General features: G+C 42.0%; 1 protein-coding gene across 1 annotated transcript; it reads right to left on the reverse strand.

Annotated features, from left to right (window-relative positions):
• Positions 1-17: 17 nt before the first annotated feature.
• NPFFR2 (neuropeptide FF receptor 2) lies at positions 18-26,409 on the reverse strand. The gene is made up of 3 exons (XM_080410123.1): positions 9,631-26,409; positions 8,961-9,060; positions 18-8,381 (listed from the first exon to the last, which is right to left on the reverse strand). Exons 1-3 carry the CDS (start codon positions 9,956-9,958, stop codon positions 7,541-7,543), a joined length of 1,269 nt encoding a protein of 422 aa, XP_080266249.1. The 5' UTR covers positions 9,959-26,409; the 3' UTR covers positions 18-7,540.
• Positions 26,410-27,061: the final 652 nt, after the last annotated feature.

The following is a 27,061-nucleotide window of genomic DNA, read 5'->3' on the forward strand; positions in this document are numbered from 1 at the left end:
ATTCTTTTTTCTTCCTCTTCTTTTTTTTTTTTTTTTTTTGTATTTTTTTTTTCTCCTTTCATAGAAGACGTGTTTATGGTCGTATTTGAGACTGAACACCCTAAGAAAGCTATTTGCCCGTGGTGGGGCAGATGGTTTTTATAGTTTTCAGGCAGTTCTTTCTGGTTGTCAGCTGCTGCTGCTAATTCAGATCAAAGTGCTATACAGTGTATAATGCCAGAATGTATACAGTGTTTAGTTCTGTTTAGTCCGAGCTGATATAAGAAACATATTGATTCACCCCTGGAAACTGAAGCTTGCCTGATGCCATGTCTAAAATATACCTTGGTGAGGAAGCAAGAAGTTAGAGAAACACAAATACAGCTGTTACTTTCATGCCCTATTCATCACAGAAGTTATGTCTCGACAGGTGTGTATATTTTCCTAGTCATTTGGGACTTTTTTGGTTCCTCTTGAGACAGAGTGATTTCTCTAATTAGCATGCAAAATAAGGAAAGTGGTGGACCAGCATTTTTTTACTCTCACAGAAGCTGTCAGCTTGGATCTCCTCGTCTTTGGCAAATACCATATGACCCCTTGTATGAGGCATCGGTACCCATGCGCTCAGCAAGGCTGCGCATCCACCAGCCTTGCTGTGACCCTGCAGCAGGGACCCTGTGATCCTGCGGGGATACTGGGCAGCTTTTCATAGCGGTTCCTTTTCCAAGGAGCAGTTCACAGTTTAACATCTCAAACTGGTGGCTGTATGTAAGGACAGTAGCAGAGCCCCAGTGAAAAAGATCTGAAATGAAAGGTAGGCCAGGACAATTCTGCCACCATTCCAGGACCCCTAACCCACCGCAGCTTCCCTCGTCATGGGTCTGTGCCATCACTCCAGTTATCTCAATGCTTCCAGCCCCAGCTCTCATGCCTCTTTCATATTGCCAAACTCTTTCTTTTGCTCTTTGTAAACATGAACAGCTGCCAAATGCCTACCTTCCACAAAAACCTTTCAGAAACTATTTCTGCTCTTCATCCCTAATGTCAGTCTCAGCTTCTTCATGCTCACAGTCTCTGGGTTATTTCCTGCTCTTTATTCTTCATTCTGCATTCTGCCTTCATTTTGTGCTTTACGTCCCGACAGAGGTGAGTCACTCCTAGCAGGAGAGCTAAAACCCATCAATTCCAAACCCACCAGCTTCTCCTCCCTGAGCAAAGGATGCACCACACCGTAGCTCCTGTTGCCCACCAGGCTCAGACACAGGACTCTGAGAGTGAGTGCACATTCATCTATACTGGTCCCAGCTTTCTGCCTCTTGTGATGTATCTCTGTGCACATAGGTTGAAAATTAGGGTTGGCTTAGCTGCTCCCTCTCTACACACTCTTTTCTTAAAAACGTGAAAAAACCCCACCACCAGGGTTTACACTGACCTTGAAAGCTGATGTTTATCTTAGGTGCCTTCTCTAACCTAAATGATTCTATGATCTCCCAAAGCTTGTGTTGTCTAAAATAATTTTTATTACTTGCTCTTATGAACTGTCAGATGATTTCGGGAGTAAATGGCTTTTATAGCAAAGATGATACTTTTTCGTGATGGATGTGATTTGTGAAAATATTTTAGTAGATTTGACCTTGGACAGACCTTTGTGTGATCCCAAGTTGAAGCATCTTCCACTGAGGGTGAATAACTGGTACCTAAGTTTTGAACACAGTTTTTGAGTCGGCATCCATTGTCACTGATTTAGTCATTTCCTTGGTATCACTGTTCATTAGCTCATTAAACAAAAGACACTGTAAAATGCATACTCTTCTCAAGACAGTTTATATGTAACTGGTTTTCTTTTATTATGCAGGGAGGAGCAGGGGCAGGCTGTGCCCCAAGGGGGGCAAGCCGGGACCCAAGGTGGGCAGCAGAACAGGGACCTCACAAACCCCACAGCACCCAAATGAGAAGGGCAGAGCTGGTCCCATCCCAGGTCCCAGGTCAGCCGGAGCAGCCCGTAGCTGCGAGGAAGGTCTGAAGCCAAGCCAGGTTAGTAAAGCCAGATAGGGCACTGCACACCCACAGCATCGCTCAGGCCAGGGCCTGCATCCACTCGTGATTTCAGTGATTTGTTTGAGGTGATTCATCCTTCACAAATACCAGGTAGCTTTTTGGGAGGATGGTTTTCTGGGGTTTTGTCATCTGATAATTTGGGTACAGGCAGGTTCTTTTAAGGATCCTTGGCTGAATGGGAACAGCTGGCCACAGAACTGTAGTTTAATTAGAGTTTTATTATTGTGTAAAGATTTCAGCAAGCAGTATATCTTATCATTACATAGAACTTCTAGCAATTAGTATAGCTTTCCTATTACATAAAATCTCATTTACCTACACTTTTCAGTCACCTGGACCCTCTGCAGATCAGGTAAGTTTCTTAATAATATTTAAATGCAGTAAGACAGTGATGTTAAAAAGTGCAGGAGTAACCCAATCCACAGAGGAAGAAGAATGATGGTGGGTGGTCTCAGTGTGCTCCATCCGACAGTGGTCCCTGTATCACACGGGGAAGCACGAAGGCCATAGCAGTTCAGCTGCTGTTGGATCTGCTTCAAAAACCTTTTGGATAAGCTGGTGTATTTATACGTCTCAGTGTAGGTGTTTGTAAGTCAGTAGGTTCTGAGAAGGCTGCCAGACAACGAATATATAGTTCAGCTGCTGGAGAGCAAGCTGCAGATGGTGATTCCTGCAAAATGATCTTTATCTCTTCATGTCCTTTGTGTCTTGCCTGAGGACACACTTAATCTTTTTCTTTAAAATAGAAACTGAGGCAAATATATTGAGGATTTTAACCTATTATATAGGATTTAACCCTATTTAGTAACATGCCTCAGCTTCCAAGCTAATCTTGATTTTAATATGATCTTTTTCCTATTCTGGGTAATTTCTTTTAGATGTCAATAAAGAGCTCTTGACAAAGCCAACATTGGTTTCATATTATTCTTTGTCACAGGGAAAGCTGGTTTTTTTGAGACTATTGTCTTTTCCAGTAACTACTGGCTCCCCTATACTTCCTTACTGTATTTTTCCAAAGAGATGTTCATCCAGTTCCATGCATCGTGGACGTTTTCTTGATCCTGAATGCAGTCCAAATGTATGTTCTGTGGGAGGACTGCCACTACAGGGAGTTAGAGCACAGATACCACCAATTTATTATTCCATCTAAATGGCAATGCCTGCAGAGGGGGGGGGGAGAAGCGGAGAGACACTTAATAACCTCCGCTTCTAGAGCACGTATGGTAGCACTGAATTTGGTGACAACAGTGCTGTACGGCTGGCTTGCTCTGCTGTGTTACACCTATAGGCAGCATATAAATGTCCGGTAAAACACAAAAAATAATTCATAATAATTCAAATTACTAGTTTCAAATATGATTCATTTGAACAACTTGGTCTATTTGCATTCAGAGATTCTTTTTAAAATGTTGTCAGGCCCAAATGTAGATAAAGAAATATGTTTACAGATTTCAGTTAGGGATTTGTTGACTTGGATTTCCAAGCTATTTAACAATAATTTGAGGTGTTTAAAAGCAGAGCAGTACAAGGTGGTGAATCAATGGTGCTTAGGCTAACGAGAATGCTTAATGTGCGGGAATTACAAGCATTTAGGAGTAATGTGACCAGGAAGGTTATAAAACATTAGACTCTGGAAACTTAATACCTTACTTGTGGCAAAGGATGTTTGATTCTGATTTGGTTTGAGAGTGGAAGGCATATGTTTATTATTTGGGGGTTTGTTGATAAATGATAACTTGATCTGTTGTGCTGTGAGGTCTGTGGTCCTCTGAGCCACGGATTGTAAATCATGAATGCTTCTGGTCCTGAGGACAAGCAAGTGGCATTAAGCTCCCTGTACAGATTGTATATTAAAAACAAGTGTCTAATGAAGTACCAGATACGATTTTTGAATCAGCCACTTGGTGCTGCTGAAAAAGCTATTTAGGTTTGTCTTAAAAGCCTATACGTGAGCACTCTGGGCATGAATAGTAGAAACTTAAGTAGAGACCTCAGCCCGCTCCTGCTTTTGTGAAATAAATCAGTTGTTAGAGCACTTTGTGAGTTGAATAGATGTAAAGCAGACACTTGGAGAGGGTTAAGGTGGCTTAGGTGTTAGAATAATCCTAAACTGCTCCTAGTGGGAGTTGTTCTGAGCTTGTGAAATTAGAGGAAATAAGGGCATCTCTTAAAAACAACTCAGTTTGGTAAACCTTATTTTTTTAATGATTAATCTCTCAGCTACCTGTTTGAAGTGCAGTGATGTCTAATTGGTTGTGTGGTTGTGAACCACATAACCAGACATGCTGACTTTTCATTAGTGCTACTGGAATCACAACAAAAGGAAAAGCAGGATGTGAAATAATTATCTAATGGTAGCAAGGATTGTCAGGAGTCCAGAGGACAAACTGTGTTCACTGACATAGTCTTACGAACATGCCTTTTATGTAGGGCAAATGGGAAAATGCTGATAGCTGTGTGTCCAGCTGGAAAGCGTACTCCTAAAAAAATTGAAATACTTCATGAAATCCTGTCAGCCCATAGAATTTTCTTTTCCTTTTATCAGTGTCCCTTCAGTTTCTTCCACAAAGGCTAATTACTTCATCAGACAGTGTTTCCAGAATGAAACAATGCTTTTTAAATTAATTCTTGTAGAACTTTTTAACATTTTGTGTTATAGATAGTTACAGATCAGTCACAGTGGGGTTTGTTGTTTAGGGGTGGCAGAGAACATTCTGAAAATCAATTTTTACAAAGCAATTTTTTTTAAATTTTGAAATTGTCTTAAAAGCATAACTTCTACATTTAGCACAGGTCAGCATCTAGTGAAGGCAAACCATTTGATGGCTTTTACTTCAGCATCCTTGTTCTGCAGTGAAATATTAAGGCTGTCTTGAGAATCACCAGCTTGAGACAAGCGCTTCAGGGCATTTCAAGTACTTTTTCATTTTTTTGAATGTTTTGCTGAACTGGGGTGAACATGAGCATATACTTGCACTTCAAAATATTTTCAAGACATTGCTGAATCATTCGAAAGCACAAAATGATACAGGTTGGATAGGACCTCTGGAGTTCATCTGGTCCTTAGTCTTAATCAGGAAAACGCATCTTTGGCAAAAGCTTTTTGAGAAACAACCCCACGTACTGCAACAAGAGGCTGTCTCAAGTATGAGCATAGTAAATAGGACTCTAAAATCAATACACAGTATGCCCTGCAAGGTGTATAGTGACCATGCTTCTCTTTATGGAGCCCAGGACACGACTGGCTTTCTGGATGGCAAGCACACATTGCCAGCTCACATCCAGTTTAACATCCACCGCTACCCCTGAGTCCTTCTCCACAGGGCTGCTCTCACTCCATTCATCCCCCTGCCTGTACTGCTACTGGGGATTGCCCCAGTGCAGGTGCGGGAGCTTGCACTGGGCCTTGTTGACCTTCACAAGGTTCACATGGGCCCACTCCTTGTGCCTGTCCAGGTCCCCCCGGATGCCATCCTTTCCCTCCAGCATGTCTACTGCACCACACAGCTTGGGGTCACCTGCACAATTGCTGCGGGTGCGCTCGATCCCACTGTCCATGTCACTGATGAAGATACTAAATAGTACCGGTCCCAGTCTTGACAGAGTGATAAGCTTTGGGAATCCAGGCAAGGCAAACTGACAGGCAGAACAGGTCTCATTTTCTCAGCCTACAAGTGAAGGACAAAGGACTGGACAGAAGGAATGCAGGAAGTGTGGAATATCTGGAGCTCTGAAAACCTTTGTGCCGTGGTTTTCAACACAATGGGATCAGACATCTGTATTTGCTTAGATTTGAAAATCCCAGCCTACATAAAATGCACTATAAAAACCATCTGTGAAATCAGAGCTGTTCTGGCAGCTTTTCTTCCCACTATGCCCCAGACGTGTTCCTTTTATTTTCCAGCATTCAGAAAGGAACATATTTCAGGATGACACAGTTTGAAAAGTTGTCACTTTTCCTTAATTGTGCAAGTATGTCACGACCTGAATTGGAGTACCTCCGATTTACCTGAAGAAGGACTGCATTGTGGAATGACCTTACCTGGTGTTTGGCCCCTATAGATAGACCCTCACAGGATAAGGCATGATGATGCTCTAATCCTTTAGCGAATCTGTGTAGGCCGGTCCTTGCGGTAACCACCATTCCTCACTGATTTCAGGAAGTCTGTGAGATGCTTTCAAGGTTGGTCACTGCACCTGCTGAGTTCTGACAGACTGAATGGGCCTTAAAGGTGTTTTATCTCCTGCTAGTATTGAAATTGCAGTCTTTGTAGGTGACACATATCCCCCCCCAAAATAGAACTGAGTTTCCCTCCAAAATGTACCACAAAATTCATTTTTTATCCTTTATTTCTCAAGTTTTCACTCCTATTTATTTCTCTGGCTGCAACGATAATTAATATCACAGAATTAACAAGAGGGGCAACCAGAAAAGGTTGTGAAATGGAACGGAACGTGACTGAAGATGTTACCTTTTCATCATTTGGGTAGGAACTGATTGGCATTCAAAATGTCTGGGCAGAAACAATATGAGTACAACCAGAAGAAGACCCAGGAACCTGTGAGTTCCATTCAAATATTCAGACTATATCTCCAATATTTCAGTTAATGAGAGTTATAGAATAACAGATTGACAAATTCAAGGAACAGGTTTAGGCTTCACAGAAGAAGCTGAAAGAGTAGTACCAAGCATCCATAGCTGAAAAAAGATAAATTTATGTTAAATCAAGAAGTGAGTTTATTGGATTAGTCTTGCTTTTAGCAGAGGACTGTTTTTTTAAATCTCTGTAGCAGGTATTTTGGTGTATTCATATTAGAATGTGTATTCGTATTTGCAATAATGAAATTATTTCTTGATGCAACAAGGGGGACACCCTCAGCTGCGCTGGCTCAGAGCTACCCTGAGCTCCAACAGTTGAACTCCCAGGAGGGGCATATGCTCAGGTCTTGTGGTTCCCTCCTTTTTCCAGCTTCACAGTATAGCTGGATGCTACCAACAGTAGTGATGTGTTCATTGCCTGGTATCACAAGAAAATTGTAGGTATTAACAACAGCTAGTGGAATAATACCATAAATATTGTTCGAGCAAACTCTGTTTCAGCTGCTCTGAGAGATTCACAGAAGAAAATGAATGAATGGTCTCTTCATCAGTGAGTATCCAGAGTAATTGTATCCGAGTCAATAATCTTAGCTCTCTTTTTCTCTTATGTCACATAAATGGAAGGTAATCCCATTTTAATCATGTCTTTGCTCCAGCCCAGTTAAAGAGCAGTGAATCATCGCTGACTGCAGGAGAGTTGCCACTGGTTTGAGCTGGTAACAGAAAGGGCTGAATTTGTTTTCCTGCTTAGATCAAATGTTCAGATATTGTGCAAGTTGTGTATCTACTTAAAAACAGAAACGTCTTGAAGTTTTTGTCAGAAAGGGCTGCAGAGCATGAGTTTTACAACGGAATACATAAACTCTGCTAGGCATAAATCATTTAGGCAGTTCATAGCATGTTTCACTTAATCCTATCACTGCAGGGCTCTTCTAGATCCTCCATTATCAAATCCTGCTGGTTATTCACCCAATTTCCTTTCTTAACTGTCTTCCCCTCTCCCTTAGCATTTTGACAGGCGTGATCCTGGGGTGTCTGGTAGTTGGCAGCTGGCAAAATGGCATTGCTTTGGCCTCGCTGGGAAGGGACCTCCCTGTGAACAATCTCCCTGGAGCAGAGCTGAAGTTTAAAGACTGCCTGAAAGCCTCGGCGAAAATTTTCATTAAAGAAACCATAGATGATGGGGTTGACGCTGCTGTTGAAAAAGGCCAGCCAGTGAGCAAAGGGATAGATGTAAATGTTGATGATCTGCAACTGGATATCTGAAAGGTTGGCATAGTCTGAAAGCATCATCAGAGTCCACAAGGGAAGCCAGGACAGGGTGAAAAGCAAAGCCACAATAATGAGCATTTTGATGACTTTTTGTTTCTTCTTGGACACACTGTGCCGCTGTTCCTGGCTGTGTTTTCCCACCACGGGCATCGCTGTGTTGAAGAGAGCAATGCTAATCCTAGCATACATGATAACAATGAGCGACAGGGGAGCCAGATAGATGTTGGCAAACAGAACTGTCGTATAGATCTTTCTCATTCCCGGGTTAGGCCAGTCCTCCCGGCACCAGTATACAGGGCGGGTTTCGTTGCTGTAGCCAATGATCACCCTGAAATGTTTCTCTTCTTGTACCTGCAGCGTGACTGCGGAAGGACACATGATTGCAATGGCCAGAATCCAGATGACCGCTATAATGGCGACTGCAGTTGAAATGGTCAGCTTCTGCTTAAATGGATAAACAATGCATCGAAACCTGTAGCAAAGATACCAGGGGACATATGTGGAGAAGCCATTCAAGGAATGCTTAATCCAGCAGGCAAGTATATGCGCACACTTTAAATTGTGCAGTTTGTAAAAAGTACAGATGCAATCATCTCGTCCTGCATAAACCAGTGGAGTTGCATTTAGCTGCTCCATTTAAGAGCTGCGTTGGTAAAATCAATCTTTACAAAATGTCACATTTGCTGTTAAAATTTCCTCCTTTTGATCTGTCTCTGTACCTGGCTGCTGCTTCTGCTACTTCATTTAACCAAAGCAGTAGTAGTGCCTCTGCTGTCTAGTTTACAAACTAAGGAACAAATCAATTCTAGGCAGCCAGAATTGTAGCCCAGCTGTACCTTCATAAGAGACACCATTGGAGGAGCAAATTGCTAGGACTGCTCTTTAGACCTGGCCACAATTTAAAAAAAAAATAAAAAAATATTTTTTTGCTTAATAGCCTTAGGAGCAAAATACCTCTGATTTATTTCAGTGTTGTGTGGGTTACTGAATCGGCCTCAGCGTGGCCAGAGGGAGATGAAAGCAAGAGTTTACAGTCTCTGCATCATCTTACCTGTCTACAGCGATAGCAACTAGAGTGAAGACAGAGGCAGAAACAGAGATTCCTTGGACCATTCCACTCATCTTGCAAACCAGGCTCCCAAATGGCCATCCTGGAAGGAAACAAGCAGTTGAAATAGCCGCCGTCTCACTGCAGCACTATGCTTATACACATAAAAGGATATTTCCACCCTAGAATTAACACATTTATTTTGTTCTGTCAGGCCATAACAGGGGTTAGGAAGGCTGAGGTTAAGTAAATAAATGCTTTGCCAGATGCCTTGGGTGAGTTTCTGATGTTCCGAAAAACAGCAAAGCAAACATTTTTGGTTTAACATCCCATTAAAACGAGATCTCAAGACAAGAAAGGGAATCGACCACTACAGTTGACTGTTCTCTGCATCTGACTCGTAGCATCCTCCAAGCCTTCCTAAACATATGACCTGGTAGTGGGAGAATCCCTTCCTAAAGATGAGGGACATGCAAGTCAGCAAGGACAGCCCCAGTCGGAAGGTGGGTTAGAGGCTTGTCTTTCTCACCTCTGACTTGCAGTGGCTTGAAACGCCTACAGAGCCCACTCAGGAACACACACCCGGCGCTAGGGCCCCTAGGGAAGCCAGCATTCAGAAATGCAGGCGAGTCCCCCTCATGCTCTTTCTGCCGCATGGTGCCAACCAGCCTACCTGCAATGATGTTGTCCAGGAGGGTGGTGGGCATGCAGAAGATTCCCACCAGTAAATCGCTGACAGCCAGGTTTAAGATGAAAAGGTTTGTGACTGTACGCATATGTTTGCTCCTCAGGACAATAAAGCAAACCACTCCGTTGCCAACCATGCAGAGCAGGAAGATTAGGAGGTAAGAGATGATGAAAACAGCTGCCACTGGAGGCTGATGAAGGTAGAAGTCCACATAGGAGACATTGCCTTCTAAGTAGAGGTATTTGTACGTCCCATTATAACTCAGCACGTGAGGCCAATAGAATGAAGAATTTGAGTCCATTTTCTTACTCATGTTGCAATGTGCCTTAAAAGATATTTTTTAAAAGGTAACTTTAGTATGCTTGAAATTGATCTGAAGAAATGTGACTGGTCTGGATATACTGTGTGCTGAAATACACGCAAAGCTTCCATATACTCACCCCTCCACGGTTTATTTTAACAGTCTGTGTTCTGAGCCTGCTCAAATAGGAAAAGCAACAAATACTGTTAGTTTGATTTTTACAACAAGGTGTACAAAAATGACCAGTAAGACTGCTGAGGGTTCTATTCCTTCTGTGGGCTCTATAAATTCTTTCCTTTCCCAAAGGAGAGGAAAGCCAGACAGGATGTAAACTGGCACATTGTGTTGTGTTAAGCTAACAAATCAACAACCTGAGTGGTTTATGTTGAGGAAAAAAGATAATTTGAATTCTTGAGAAATCCATTTACTCAAAGTAATCTGGCATTTAGGCAGCAGTGAAATTGCTCAGCCATGAAAAGCAGTGATTAAATTAAAGCTTTCTGAAGCAGCACAAACTTTGTGCCTGAATGTATCAAAATCCAATCCCATTTCACTGAAAATGAAATCTTTTTCTGTACAGTTGGTATTAGACCACAGTTGATTTTGCTTCCCTGCTTGCAAGCTACATAGGTCAGGAGAGAAGCCTACAAACATGAAGGATTACAGTATGTTTAAAATATGCTGAAGTACAATATAGCTGGATTCATTTCTTAGCTGTGTTCCTGAACTCTCACGTGGTCTTGGGGAAATTCATCATCTCTCCATGTTGCAGTTTTCCTGCTACAAAATGTGAGTAGCACTTTTCCCACGTGGTTTATTCACACTGTGAAGTAAATTCTCCCATTTTATAATTTATTAGATTATTGTTGGCAAAAACAACAAGTTTTTTTCTAAGGAAGACTTTTTTTCAAGCCTGAACTTTCTTGATATTGAAACTGGGTGGGGAACTGGGGTGGTTTAGCCTGGAGAAAAGGAGGCTCGGAGGGAACCTTTTCACTCTCTACAACTACCTGGAAAGGAGGTTGTAGCAAGGTAGAGGTTGGTCTCTTTGCCCAAGTAACAAGCGATGGGACAAGAGGAAATGGCCTCAAGTTGCACCAGGGGAGGTTTAAATTGGATATTAGGAAAAAATTCTTCACCAAAAAGGTGGTCAGACATCGGAACAGGCTGTCCAGGGAGATGGTGGAGTCACCACCCCTGGAGGTGTTTAAAAGATGTGTGGATGTGGTGTTTGGGGATAGGGTTTAGTGGTGGGCTTGGCAGTGCTGGGTTAGTGGTTGGACTTGATGATCTTAAAGGTCTTTTCCAACCTAAACGATTCTGTGATTCTATCTTGGTTTCAAGCTACAATTATCTATGCCTGCTGTGTTGTAATAGCAAAGCTTTTGCTGGTGTAATGGCCTGAACATAAGGGACGCAGGACTTTTTATTCGACTGCTTGATGGAGCTGAAAAGATCAATTTAAGGTAGGTGTGGAAACTGTATGCTCCAAATTTACTTACTTACTTCCAAATTTAACTGATTGAGATTAACTTTGCGGGCCACAATCTGTTTTCTGGCCCTGTAGAACCTATAGTTTCATAAGACACTGAACCAAAATTCTAAATTGAATCTGAACTGTGACAAACTTCTAACATTTTTTTTATATTATATATTTATATATATATATACATACACACATATATAAAATAATATAAAATAGTATATTATACAACTCACATAGAAATGGTACCAGCCTACATAACAGGCCAGCACTGGCACCTTGACATTGACAGCTGACAGCAGCTGACTTGGATGCAGCATTCAAAATTGTCTTCTACATGTATTTTATCTACCATGGAGACACCTAAAGAGGCAGGGGGATGGAGGTGTTCCTAACTTGAAAGAATAGCAAAATTACCTGGTGGCAGAAGGCATAAAATTAAGGAATGAGTGCAGGTGCCTATAGGACACTTACGAATTCCTTACTGAAAATGGAATTTAAATTAAGGCACGAGTAACCAAATTCTGATGAGCTTGTATCTGAGGGAAGGGAAATGCTGGCTGGTACACCTCTTTGCTTATGAAAGGAAACTTGGAGTGGACCCTTTTTTGTGCAGCTAAGGTTCAGCTGCCACCTCAGATACCTGATGATGAGGTGTATACTGGTTTTCCCTTATCTATGGAGTAACGATGGAAGGTGACTTTCTGTTGTCACTCTGTGTAGGGCAGCCCTCTCCCTGGGAAAAGAAAATGAGTGTTAGGTAGCAACGCTAAAAGGGCAGGTGGTTTTTCTTCGTTCTTCTTACTGGGTTTTACCTAAAAGTTTCTAATTTATATTCTGTCTCGGCCTGTCATTCCCTGATATATTTACTCACACCTAATTCTTGGGAAAGCATTGTAGCTTGTCTATATTTTGCTTGTTAATGAAATTCAATAACATCTCTGCAATTGTTTTACTTCCAGGTAGCAAATGCAGTAAAAAAAATTATTTATTCTGATATGCCTCAGGTTTGGAACAAGCAGAGTAGTGAAAGAAATCATTGTGTTCTGGTGTCTTCTCCATTTTTAGAATTCAACAGTAGTACAATGTTTATAACGGGTCTGCATTTTTATATATTCATTAAAATGTCTGCATGTTAAGGTAGGTAGATGTGAATCTGATATTCTCTTGAAAAAAAATGGCTGCTTGTGTGTTGTAACAAAGCAGGATATACAGGCTAGCGGTAGTAGTACATTCTCTTCTGCTGTCCTTATGGAGAAAGACTATTTATCTTTATTGTTTTCATTCAACATATTTTCAAAACAATTGAAAATATTTTTATTCAAATGTATTACGTGCCAAACGCTTAGCTGACTCCACAGAGTCAACTGCTGTGGAAAGTGTTTTCATGGTGATGTTGGTATTCACTCAAGATAGCAGGCGCCAATGCATTTGCATACAAACATGCCCAAGATGAAGAGTGTCAGCAGAACACAGATATAGATATTTGACAATAGTAGTTGACACTGTTCCTCTGATCACAGATCTGGAGCTGTGCTTCATAAATTCCAGGGGATGCTGCCTCACTAAAACTCAGCACTGTGACAAGAAATAGACTTACTGTTGCTCACTTTCCTTGTCCTCCACCAGCCGGTTTCTCAGGGTAGTAGGGAGCAGGAGCCCAAGCACTCTGCCTAGGGAGATAACCATCTAGATGAGAAGCAGAGCTTACCACAGGAGCTTCCTTCACTGGGAATGGCAGGGGTGCCTAGCCTGGTGTGGCAATGCTGGATAAGGCCCAAATCTGTGACAAGGAACCATACACTCTATAGTGTTTCCTCTGTAGCTCCAAGTCACTTCTGAGACTGCTAACCAGTGGTATTAAGTCAGAAATGTGAGGGCTTTTGAGTTCAGGCCTTCTTTTCCTGATGGCTAGTGATGAGAGTAAGCAAGGAGCTTGGTTTAACACTGGGGAAGTGAAATAGCAAGAACTGGAATAAATGGTGCCAGTAATCTGACAGTTGTTACATGTTGCGAGCAAACAAAGCAAGGGATTGAGCTACCCGAGCCATGTTGCTGAATTTCAGACAGTAAATGCAGCTGTGCAAGGAAATAGGAGTTCTGCTCTGTGCCAAGCAAGGGCAAGACTTGTGCTCCTGGTAGGTCTCCCATCCGCTTTGGAAAATTTTGGCAAAGAGTAGCCATGCACCCAATCCAAAGAGTTTGGAAAAAGCCAGGTCCTCTGCCCCTTCTCATCCTCTAGCAAAACCCCCATGTATTTGGCTCCTCTGTTTTGGCTTCTCTAGCCTTTCTCTGCAAATAGGACAGCCAGAAATGTATCCTGTTTTACTATTATTATTACAAATTAACACTAATTTTCTTCTGTAATCCTTTGCTTCCCAGAGGTGGTGCTTTAAGGAAAGCTCCAGCTCAGGGAAGATAGCTTTTGCCTCCCGATGTGACCAACAGGACCTGTGCTGTCAGCAGCCCTGCAAATGGGATAGGGGTGTCTTTCCTTCTTTGCCCTCTGTACTTTGCCTTTCTGACGGGTCTCTGATGGTATGAGGAAGTACTTTGACATTCCATGCTAGAGGAGCATTGTTCCTCTGTGCAAGAACAGAGAAGGAGCACCTATGGTTCAGATTTTATTGCTGCTTTGCACATTATATACCCAACCATTTGCAGGCTACTCAGCCTTTTCTAGGCTTTTTACAAGTACAAATTGTTACGCAGGTTTAAGGCTTTTGTCCCAGGCGTACAAACCCTTGTGGGTCATCCCTGTGCAGTGGCAGTATTCTAGTGAATGAATCTACTTGTAATTCTGTTCATTAAGACAACTGAAATGATACCTTATCACACTAAAAGCAGGAGAAATAATTTTCTAATTATTTTTTAGTACATATCTTAGACCTTCTCTCTTTTTTTTTTTGGCAATGTATTGTAAAGCAAAGCTTTCAGTCTTTCCAGTAATGAACTCTGGAATAGTTTTTGCTTGTAACTGATAAACGAGAAGTTGCAAACAGCCTCAGGGCAAAACTGGAGCTGTGTGTCTTACTTTGTCTGACCACAGTTGCACTAATGAAAATCTGTAGTACTGTGGCTGCAGCAAACACAGAGGATTTGCTGTACAAATACCATAGCTTACAGGAAATGGAAAAGGTACATGGATTTTTATTATATTGAAGCTGAAGTAGAAAAGGATTGGCTGGAAGGAGAAATGAAGGTGGTGCCTTGTGTTTTCACAAGATACTTGTCAGCTAAAACAGACAGTGATAAATAACCAAGAGAGGCTCAGAAGGCAGAAACATCAGTCATCTAAGAGAAGGGAAGAAATAATGCAATGCATAAATATTACAAGATGATAAATAAAAGTAATTTGCTTCCACATGGTAATTGGATAAGAGCATGGCCTCCCTACTTCATCTAATATACCAGAGGAAAATCTGCAAAGAAGTAAAGCAAGAGCCTCCACTAGTGAAAAACTGCCCAGTCCCACACACACGTGAGGCTCATACACTGCTGAACACCAGTAACAGCACCCACACACAAATATGCAGCATAAAGTCTCACAGCATAACCAGGACGATCTCAAGCCACTAGATATGGAAAATCAATTTTCCATTTTTACAATAACAGTTCAAGGTAATTATGAAGTGAATGCAATTATTTTTATTGCCCACATGGAGGAAATCTAGTGACTACTGGAGCCAGCCAACACTGTTTCACCTTTGTGCACAACCATCTGTTTTTGTTATCTTGATTTTTGTGTGTGAGAAATCTCAGCACAGAATCCTCTGAGGCTTTAGAAGCTAAAACAAAGATAAGGATCCTTCAGAGATGTGAAGGGCAGAAGCATGTTGTCGTGGAGAAAGAAAATCTAATGTGGTAAGTGCTAAAAAAGCAGTTCTTCCCTTATCCTGAGCTCTGTACTCAGTAATGGGTCAACTATAGAAATTTCTTGGAGGCCTTGGGAAATGATAGCACATCTGGCCTGCTGAAAAGTTCGAAAATCCTCCTTGCAAAATACAGCCACTGAGGGACAGCAAAAATAGCAATACCTCATTCTCTAAGTGTATTAGAAGTAAGGAAGAGACAAATGCACAGATTATCCTATGACTCAGTGGATCAGAAAAAGCTATTGACCAAGACAAACAAATTGTTCTTGCCTTAAAAAAAAAAAAGATCAACTGTGAACATTCCCAACTCAGTAAAGTGCTACTAACAGCTACTTTTAAGAATTAAGTAGGGCATGTAAAGTAGTATGACAATGGGAAGTGGTCACAAGTGACCTCTGCCTCAATGAAAAACAATTGTTTTTGGAAGAAGCAATAGCAGGGAAAGCAGTTTGATTGCCAGCCAGGCAGTTTGGTTGCAAAAGACCATTTCCTATGGAAATCAGCTTAAAATCAAAATACTGTTCAACATGGGCACACTGCACAGCAGTATGCAGTGAGGCAGGAAAAAACTGGGGGAACACTGACTGTATGACAGTACTAGGGACAAGGATCTGGGGTTTGTACCAACATACCCGCTGAACGGGAGGCAACAGCAGCATGACATACAGAAACGGCAGGCACCTCAACAGCATGTAAACTTACACAACACAAATACCTCCATGCTGTTCAGTACTCAGGTCTCATTTCATTTGTTGCATTTAGTTCTGGTTGATTTAATTCAACGCAGAGTTGGACCAAGTGCAGGAAGTCTATAGGAAGTCACAGGGAAGATCAGAGGGTTCAAAAGTATGACCTCCAGGGAAATACTGTAAGATAGGGGTCATTTAATCTAAAAAGGTAAAACGTGGCAATACATTCTCCCACTTAGCTGTAAATTTCAGAAATACTTCATTATAGCATCATACATGGCAATAGGTTAGACACAAAGGATGTATGTCCGCAGCTCATTGTGAGCATCGCTCATCTTTGCTTTCCCTTCCAGAAGAGTGGAACAGAAAAAAAGTGGTTCAGCAGCAGCCAGGCGCCAAGTTCCAGACAGAAGCTGTCACTAACAAACTAGAACACCTGGCTTTGCCAAGCTAAATGCCACAGGCAAGACAGCCTTTTTCCCAAGTCAACATTCTATTAGAGTGTTATTAACTTCTTCAGAACTGTTTTAAGGTAAGTTTTAACCTCATTTTGCACTTAACATCAGTTTGCCATACAAGCAGAAGCATTCGGTCTGTATAAGACAAGACCTGAACTGCAAAGTACAAACTGTAAGAATAAAAGTATCTATGAATTATGGTAGTAGAACTCACTCGAAGTATTTTATTTACTTTTTCATACATCAGAATTTCCACAATATTTTATATGAAATACCTTGGAGTGCCTTATCTCAAAATAAGTACTGAGTATCACATGGGAACAGTAGGCTTTCACCTAGGGCAAAGGAGCTTGAAAGAAAAGCCACACGAAAAATAGCAAGTTGCAATAACACATTTTTTTTCTTATTGACATTTGCTTCCATGAAGAAAAACAGGTGTACAATGAGAAGAAAATTTCTCATTTTTAAATGGGCAATCCTAGGGAGACGTACCAATCTTGAAGTTGCATGCAGAACTCTTATAAATGGACTTAAACTGTTTATCCTCCCCTAGCAGTCATTTATCTGAGTAGTCCAAGCTGGCACCAAAGAAAATATTTTGTCAAGGTAATCTGGTGGTTTGTTTTTTTTTTTTAAAGACCTTAAATTTTTTCCTATCCTAATTATGAAGCACAATGCTATCCATAGGATTGGTATAGTAAACGAAATAAGACTTAGTTGCAGATTACTCATCCACTTGAGCTGGGAATATAAAACATTTTGCTGAAAAGCCAAATCTCAAATGTAAATCAGAAGATGCTAAGGGCAGGTGAGGCACTCCCAGTAAGTTTGTTACGTTTCTCTAGAATGCATTGGTTTTTCCACCCTGCTTCAGTCTTCTGACATTCAAGTAATATTACACAGGTTTCATGTCAGACATTGATTTTTATTACCACACTAACCAAGGAAAACCAAAGCTAGAAGTCTACCACAGCAAAACCTCCCTATAGCTAAGCATTTTTCTGCCATTTGCTATTAGTTGATTTAAAGATGACAGTGTATTAATTTTATCCTATCAAGTACATACATGACTCCTACCAATTTGCCCAGGAATATTAAAAATCTGAAATAACCCATTTGGCTCATAGTTGAGTATGGGGCGGAAGTCTGTCAGTTACTTGTTTTGCCTTTTTAACCATCAGGAATCTGTACAACGTACTGCACCAGGAGAACAGGGACTGATAGCATAAACAGATGCAGTGACAGTGTTTTTAACAGTAGATGAGTGAGACCTGTGTTACACAGTAAAATGAAAGTTATGCAGCACTTTGGTCACATAGAAAATGTTTTCTGCATGCATGTTATATTATGATAGCTGTAACATGTGAATTTTGGGAGCACTGTTGCTTAGGCTGCTTACCTACTGCTTGTCATTATGCTCCTATTTTTTTGCTTAATGCTTAGTCAACCTCTAAGCTTCCGAATTTAAAGTTTTTCTATTTGATGTGTCACAGGCTGTTTAAAATTTTAACTAAAATCTCAGCCTACTGTTCCCTGAAATAAGGTTAAAGTAAGATTTCCACACACAGGCACACTTACCCAGCCACTTTATTAAGAAGCCTAGCAAGTCATAAGATTCTTAGCTGTCTTATACTTGGAAATGGCCTTTTGTCATCTTCAAGAGAATTCCCCTAAGACCGTTCACAACCCAAATCTCAAAGTTTCACATTTATAAGAGGTCTTTTTTCAAAGTTCAAATCTAAGGAGTCTTTTTAGCCTTAGTCTTCTCAGCCAGCAGCAGGGATGGCGCTACCACTAATGTCAGCAGCACAGGGGAAATAATCATAAGGTGCTCAGCTCAGTAGAGTGCAAGGAAATTATACCACACATTTGGTACAGGGCTTGTCCTCGTCATGATAACAGAGACTTACACCCAAGCCTTAATTTAATAGCTGCTCAGTCAGAAACCTAGGACATCTGTGAGAGAACATCTATTTACAAATTATGCAATGCCTTATTGAAAGCTATCATAATTCTTACTGAGGCCAAGTTAAAGGTATTGGTTTAACACAGTTCCTGTGTTTTCTGTCATGCCACCCAATAGCATTCGCGTCCTCTTGATCTAGCATTATAGCAAAACCACAAGGACTCTGAGAAATATTCTTTTGTAAGTCTGCAATTTACCTGGTGCTTAGGATGCGTTCAAAGCTACTGATACTTCGGGTATCTTCCCTTTAGATGGCTCATGCCCCCATACACCACACTGCACAATCTAGCACTATCAAGAAGAGTACTGGGCTTAGGAATGAATGCTGTACAAGCCAGAACAGGGCAGAAAGCAACTTGCCTTTGCTGTTCAGACATGCATTCTTCAGAGAATTGATGAGTTTCTCATTAAGTGGGTCTTTGTGGCTAGGCAGTAAAACTTCCAAGAAAGTGCTGTAGAAAAAAGCTAATACAGCAAGAGCAGCATTCTCTGTGTTCATCAGTACACTCATAGCTACCGAATGCAGCAGCATTAGCAGTGTTTTGAAAGTAGACTAGCAAAGCTGTCACATCTCTCTTCTCCTTTGCTAACATGGGCTGAACAAACATGTCCACTACTCCTGAGCGCCAGACACTGAGCATGGCATTCTTGGTCCCCTCATACCTTGCTCATATTTGTCCATTGTAATATATTACTTAAATTCAGAAAGAGAAACAAGTTCATAACTGAGCCACTTTCAGTAAATTTACATTATTTCAATAAAGTCCTCTTGAGATCCGATCCATAAGTAGCAGCTTCCCATCCATCATAGGAAATTGGCCAGGAACCATACTAAGTATTGTCTGAGCTTTTTTCACTGGAGAGATACTCCAGCGAGCATTCAGCAGTAAGTGTTGAGAATTAAACTATAGGAACTGTTAAATGATCACTGCCAGGCTTTCTGCAGCACTAAATTCCCCAGTAATGGAAAAATGAGCCTCCTAAATTGCCACCTTCCAGCACAGCAGCTGATTTTTAGCATCCACAGTCCTTCAATATTGGCTGGATGTAGGCACAAAGCTGAATCATCTGATCTTATGTGCAGGCCAAAGCTCTGCACATGAGTCACTCCTTGTCAGAGCACTCAAGTGGAGATGACAACCATGTCATTTGGAGTATTGAAAGTTAACAGAGTAATTGGGGGAATAGGCAGGAGGAGGAAGCAAGTGTAATCATAGTTTAGGCAGAAGCTGAAAGGTGGGACAATCATGAGATGGTCCCAGAAGAGAATAAAAGTTGGCAAACAAAAAGCCATTGAGGAGCCCGTCTGTCAGGTTGCAAGCTAATTCACTGTGTACAGAGAAGCAGGTGTTGTCATGCGGTTTTTGCCACACTCCACCCAAAATGGGGGTCATAGAGGATTCTGTCATCACTGCAGAGGGAATGACCAGAACTCATCCCAAGGTTCAGTGACACCAAGTTATAGTCCGTACAGGAATGTGGCACGGACATGTTAGTTTTTAATCTGCTGCAGAGCTGCAAACTGCCAAGACATGTGGCAAACAATCTGCCCTGCGCTGGCTCCTCCATGATAAGCCTCTAACAAAGCATTAAGTGTTTCCTCATGAAGGATGCAAGCATCCCTGTGGAAAGTCCCATTCTGTGACACAGGACGATGCTGTTAGGAAGATAGGGTCCCAAGTAAATAATTAAGCAGGTTAGGACACTTTCTCACCCATCCTTTTCCTGCCATCAGCTGCTCGAGGTAGCTGAAAAGCCAGCAATGCCTTACAAGCAAATCCCCAGGCAGGGCTGGGAGCAGTGCAAGCAGTCCAGGTCCCAAAACAGAATCATTTGCTCAGACTTTCAGGGCACCCCTTGGATCAAACACAGGTACAACTGAAACATGACTTTAATTTTGACAGTAACACTAAAGAAGTCTGATTATAAGCCTCAATTCATGTTGGTTTGTTTCAAAGTTAAAACCTTATTTTGAAGTAACTACAGAAGCTACTGTCACACAGGTACTGCTGTATGGGCAAAGGATGACAAGACTCTCATGCCAGCAGAATAGTAACTGGAAATGCAAATAGAGGTAGAGATTCTGGCAGCCATCCCTCTGAGCAGAGTTCAGCATTAAAAACTCAGGACATCCGACTGGCTATCAAGTACTTACTCTCACTATGGCAATCTGAGTACAAAGATCAGCATGAAGTAAAAAAAAAATTACTCTTGTATAGAGTTGTAAGAGAACTAAACAAGGCGTGCTAGTGGGAGCTTCCCGAGTGCTATCCTCAGCCCAGCCACCAAAACACTTACACTTCAAGCCAAACCAAGATAGCATTTTTTCCTGAAGCCAAGGGCTTGGACAACAGAGTTTTGCAGTATTTATGATATAACCTCCTGCATGGGTTTTTAAATATTATAAAAACAAAACTTGGAAAAATATATGGATTTTAAAATTTTATTTATTATTTTATTTTACCCAGAAAATTGGTTTCTATCTGGAATTATTGAAGCGGAATGAAGAATTTCTCTTGTCTCTCCCAGCCTCCTTTCTCCTACCTGAGAACATTTGGGCTGCCAGCAGCCTGAACCAAAACAATACCAATGCAAATAGCACATCACAAGGTTTTTTAGCACTAGGTTATATCTATGCTTATTGTGAAAAATGAGCAAGAGTCGTAATTATTTGATTTAAATCTATTTTAGCATGGAATTATTATTGCCCAGTAGGAGACAGGCATAAAAGCAAATGGAGCCCATGATCTGGAGTATATCCATTGCTTCTCCTGAACTGGAAAGCCTCAATACAAACCTCATGTTGAGAATCTCTGTTTGGTGGGGAAAGGAGAGTGTATCTATAGAGCAAAACCACATGAAGCTATCCAGTAAGCATCCATTTTTGACAAAAATCACAGTAAAAGGTCCAGAGTTATGAGACTGACACCCTTCTTCCAGATATTTGCTGTAATTTTACACAAATACAGGTGTGTGTGAACTACCATTAGAAAAGAATAAGATGTCAACCCCTGTTCCCCCCCCCCAAAAAAAACCCAAACCAACCCAAACAAACCAGCCTACTCCAATTAGAAGGAAGTCTTAGAACACCACATACAAGCAATGCTTGTTCTTCACCAGGGCTTGAGCCAATGCTTCTTTTGGGGTGACTTACTGTCACATGCAATTAATACCTTAAGTCTAATAATATTGACATTATTTTGGGGAATATAGCTTAAAACACATCCTTTTAACTGCTCTATACCACTTAGTATAGATTCATTCAAACCCAGCCAGCTGCACACTTAACTGGAAACTAATTGCGGTGTTTACATGGTTTGCATTTTACATCAGGGATCGATTCTTAGAGCTTATTACAATTAAATAGCATTTTACCTCCTCACCCAAGTTCCCAGGTAGTGTAATATCTCATTATGCTTCACTAGAAATTAAGCAGAACAGTCTGCCTTGACAAAGGGTACAATAGGTGAACTACCTGTGCAGCAAGTCAGTGTTGAATCCTCAACACTTAGCCACAACCAAAGGTCAGATTTGTCTGGAGGTAACACCTCTAATCTTAAATAACTGTATAGACTAAAAAAGTCTGCTAAGCTTATAGCAAGGATTTAACCTGCATAGTATCATCTCTTTAGAAAGAGCTAAATAGTTTGTAGGACTGTAGAACAGGGAAGTGGAGTGAACTCTTCCTATACCTTCCTACTTTGCTAACTGTTCACTTTTACTGAATTGGCATCTACATCTACACAGTTACTTTAAATACTCACTTACAGAGTAGTCCACCAATTCTTTCCATGAATTGCTCTAATTATTTCAAGCTATTTAGTATTTCTGAACTCCCTTTACTGCCTCAGTGACTTTATTTTCATTATGTACCGAGCAATTCACACAACTCAAATTTTAAGCCTCACCTGGATAACATTGATAGCCCCCTCTAACAGAGGTCAGAAATTTTACATACTCCTGTCATACTGAGAGATCACCTCTCAGTAACCTGTGGGGTTCAAGCCTTCAAGCTTGAGTTGGTTTTCTGTCCAAACATAGGCTATTCCTTCCTCACAGCCACCCATGTCCCCTTTCCTGTGCTTTTCCAGGAATGATGCATCCCGTCAGGGACAAAGAGGAGAGTGGCATGCAGCACCAGTGGCATGAATGAACCCAGCAGTTCCAGTAGCACGGTCATCTGTTGTGCCTTGTCACCTCCTCTTCCCTGAGGATCCCTTTTGTCACTGATTAGCATTAATCATTATTTCACCAGGTTACCACCATACCAAGTGCTCATCGAAAATAGCTACTGGAAACTACCATTGCATGTACCTGTTGCAAGTTAACCATGCATATGTATTTCAGCTCTAAAAAGGTTTATTTTAATTTGCACTTGCACTCTGGGGTCTCCATCACGATGAACCCAAGTTCACATGTTGAACCAGGCTCTCCTCTCCCCTGAAGCCAACTGTTCAGCAAGCGGTAGCTGAGGCTCATGTGTGCCACAATTGTTCCCAACAGCATTTGCTTCTGTACTCAAAGCAGTTTATGATCAAAAGTGTAGTGTACTTGATGGGCCATTAAGCTGTCTTCACCTGTTAGTTTAATTATGTACCTTAAATAACATAACCCACACCAGCCATATCATAATGCTTCTAACAACCTAGGTTTATCCACTGGAAGGCAACAGCAAAACAAGCACCCTCTACCCATATTGACTAGGGTCACCTGATTACTAGCAGCATTTTAATGAAAGCCTCGGGATTTTAGACTTTAATTTTAATGACAGTTGAAAACTGTACAGTAACTCTTCCCTTCTGCAGAGAGAGTTAACGATTTCCTTCTAGAGAGAATTGCTTTTCTGTCAAAGCAGTTCTCTTGATGCCATTCACTTACTATGTCGGAAAGCTAGAATTAGTCAACAGGTTCAAGATACACAATCCTGCTACAAGGAGATCAGGCCAAAGCTTTCAAAAAACCTTATCCTTAAGTTTTAATGTCATGTGGGAAATTGTTTTAAACTCATCTATCATTATACAATTAAATAATCACTTCATCTAGTTTAAGGGCATTCGTGCATCAAATACCAGCCACAGCTATTACCAGATGACCAACTGCTAAGCTTCCATAGAAATAATGCAATTCTCACAGAGTCCACCAGTCCTGCCTTCGGCTCACAGGAGTTCAGGGTGTTCAGCAGGTCAGTGGCTCAAGGCACAAGTCCCATCGCCCACCACTGTTAGACTCACCCTAGATCCAGTTTACCCTGCAGGTACCTCAGCCCTGTGAGCAGCAACATCCAGTCCCATTCTACTTCTTCAGTGGCAGTGGCTGTACCATAGAGGTGCTCAGAGGTCAGATCACAAGTCACAACGCTGTGGAAACAGCATGGACCTGGCTCAATTAACCTGCAGCTTTGTACCAGTCTTCTCGCCATCTTCTTGTCCCTCCTTTATAGAGCTCTGCATGCTTGTACAGCAGCAATAACTAAACCAACCCCAGGCAGTTTGCTACCCCTTGTCTCTCCACAGACCTCTTCACAAGCCTGCAAGTACCTTAGCCTTCAGCACTGCCGTACATCACTGCACCATCAGCCCCAGCAGATTCAGCAAAAGAATGTCTAGGTGCAAACAAAATGGTTGGGGGTGACAGAAGCCCATAGTATGATGATTTGCAGGATGCATGCTTTAGTGTGAGGTCTACACAATTGGATTGCTTAACTAATCACATGGTACATAAATTCAACTTTTAACTTACAAGAGTCTTAGATTTCTGTGAAAGCAAATAAATTTTACTGAGATGCTCATTAAAAAGGAAATTACATCAGCACCAGGCAGGATTTAGGACGTTCAATAGGCATAAGGTAAGCTAAGCTAGTGTTCAGGACGTGCAATAGCCATAAGGGAAAATAATCAGATATCTCCTCTGCCTCAAGCAGCAAGGGGCTGGAAGTAAGTTTCCCTTGCTAAAATTTTCCTTTTAATAAAAGCAGCAGCACAGGTCCATTCCTTGGGTTTGAGATGCCATCTTACAGGAACCTAAATGCAAGCCTCAAGAAATGGTTCTCCCTTGCAGAATGTTATGTTCAATTAATAACACTTTCTTCAGCAGAATATTTGAAACTGAGCCCACTGCATTTTATAATTTGCAGCCCCTGAGTATGGTTGAGATTTAAAGAACAAGGCACTGTTCTTCCATAGATCGAGTTAGTTAATGAGGTACTTCAAGCTCCAGATACTTTTCTCCTGCTAGAGGTAGTCTGCTACTGGTATAAACCAAAACAGGAGTAACTCTTAGTCGCCAAGGAGAAAAATAAAAGACCAAGTCAGCCCCTTGGAGAGCCATTCTGATTGAAATGAGTAGTTCAGTGGACTAAAAGGCATTGCCCTTGACCGAAACCATCTCAAATGTATCTCAAATTAAGAGCTTTCATGTTTAATCCCTTCAAAATAACAGGTTGAATTCTCCTCTATACACCTGTGCACATTTGGTGTTTGATCTGAGGACAGTTACACTGCTAACACTAACAGAAATACAGCAGGGACTATCAGAGGTAAAGCCAACACAAAACTTGCTCTGAAATACCGTACTAGGCTTTTTGCACCTTCATTCACAGCAAAATCAACATAATTCTGATTCCTGGCATATAAATTCACCAGACTCAGCAGGGCAACTCTGTTAACTAGCAGCATTTGACAACTGACCCTTAAAACATTATTTCAACCCTTTTAAATTGACAGCCATTTGTAGAGTCAACCAGGAAAAAAAATCAAAGCACGTTACACAAATGGCTCTCCTCACTCCTTCTCCACAGCAGTGCTCTGAATGGCAACAGGCTTTTCTTTATAAAAGCCTGGAGCTCTGCACAGGGGTTAAGCAGCCAGCCCATTTAGACCTGCACTTTTAGCATCACAGATGCTTTCCCCATCAAACACAGTGGTCCTTACTGGCCACACCAGCTGCCTTGTCCCTACTGGTGGAGACAAATGTTGTGTGTCACCTGTAGCTTTTGAACACCAAAGCCATTTGGGTCAGAGGCAGCCACTGCCACCTCCTATGCCCCCCCATGCATGAACCAGTCTGTATTGCAGCCTTGCACGCCCTGGGACCAGCTTCAGCAGCGTGTTGGGGGGGGCTTGCTTACCAGAAGGTAGATGCCTGACATCACCAGGAGTCCCATGCAGTCAGGGTTATATCCCCAGGTCAGTCGGGGCACCCCCACCCACCTCAGAGCAGCAAGATCAGCATCCCACCTCACACACACAAAAACCTGTTGCTAACAAAGCACCTGCAGTTTTATCTCAGCTCCTACCTACGGCAGCGAGGGAGCAACACCCCAAGCCAAGTTAAAAGCAGCCCCCCACCCCAGTTGCCCAGGATACCCCTACTTACAGGTGCCAGAGCTCCGCAGCAGCTGCTTGTTCAGTGCAGCAAGGAGGAAGGCTGCAGCCCCAGGCGCAGCAGAGAGGGAAGAGACCCTGCAGCTCCTGCCTGATGAAGGGAGGAGGGAGAGGAGGAACAGAAGAGAACAGCCCAAAGCCAAGCTACCAAGCCCTGGGGCTAGAGGGCTGTCACCCGCAGCCACGCTGTCCTTGGGCGGATGGAGAAGGCTGGTTTGCACATCAGGGCTGGGTTTCTTGCATGTGTTTCATTGTAGAGCCTCCCCCTTCTGCTCTTTCTGAGGCATCCCTTCGCCTTAGGAAGCTTGTTAACAGGGTCAGGGACTAACAGTTACCTCTGCAGATGCCAGCCCTCTGCTACACACACCCCCAGCCATCACAGCTGGGGGCAGCAGCAGTCCAGAGCCACCCCAAGGCACTGAGTGCTGCCCAGCACAGCGTGCAACTCTCAAGCTCTTGTCCTGCATGCTGAGCTATAGCATTTAGACCAAACTTCTCTGGAAAGAAGGCAAGGGTAGCTTTTAAATCAGCAGCAGGAACTAAGGGAAAAAAGAAAAGCCCATATGCCCCAGGTTACACTGCTTGGCCCTTGTAATCAAGACTACAGGTTTTGCCTCCCCAAAATCCAACTCCCACCCTGACCCTATGGCACAAGTTGGTAGTATTTGTCCCACCATGATCACTAACAGCTTTCTCCCTCCTCATGTGGCTAAAGGGTGGAAGAAGGGAATCTTACGAAGGCCAACAAGTACTCCAGGCCCAGCTCACATCCCCATATCCTGAGCAAGAAAAGAAGCTCCAGGGCTCTGACTTAAACTGGAAGAAATGCCCTTGCTCTCAGGGGCCTCCCCACAGTACCCCTTCATGGGTACATGTTGCCGAAACAGCCCTTTTAGCTGAACTAAGCTTAAAGACATAATAGAAACCTTGCCAAAGACCAGGAGAACAAGGAGTTCTACCTTAATGCTATAATCAGACTGATAATTTCTAGACATAAGCAATAAGACAAAGTTAACAGGCATGCTTTAAAGAGAACATGCTCTAGCTTTATTTTATTGGCCAGTAGAAGTTAATAAAAAAAAAAAAGGTCACATACTGCCACTAACTCAGGTAATGCAGACAGATTGCAATAGAACTGGAAGACAAACAAACCTAATGACAGCAGGACACCAGACACCACCACCCCGCCCCCCAGTGTCTAAGCAGAAATGAAAGGCAGCCCAAATCCACTACCCAAATAAAAGCAGAAAATAAAGACAGCA

The sequence above is a fragment of the Falco punctatus genome (genome assembly GCF_963210335.1).
Source record: "Falco punctatus genome assembly, chromosome: 1".
Taxonomy (NCBI): Eukaryota; Metazoa; Chordata; class Aves; order Falconiformes; family Falconidae; genus Falco; species Falco punctatus.

Bases quoted from the DNA above. Each gene is read 5' to 3' on its own strand.
- NPFFR2 (XM_080410123.1), bottom strand. From the start codon at position 9,958: ATGAGTAAGAAAATGGACTCAAATTCTTCATTCTATTGGCCTCACGTG. The intron at 9,061-9,630 runs GTAGGCTGGTTG...GTTTCCTTCCAG, and splicing joins CCTGGACAACATCATTGCAG to GATGGCCATTTGGGAGCCTG. The intron at 8,382-8,960 runs GTAAGATGATGC...TCTTTGCTACAG, and splicing joins GTTGCTATCGCTGTAGACAG to GTTTCGATGCATTGTTTATC.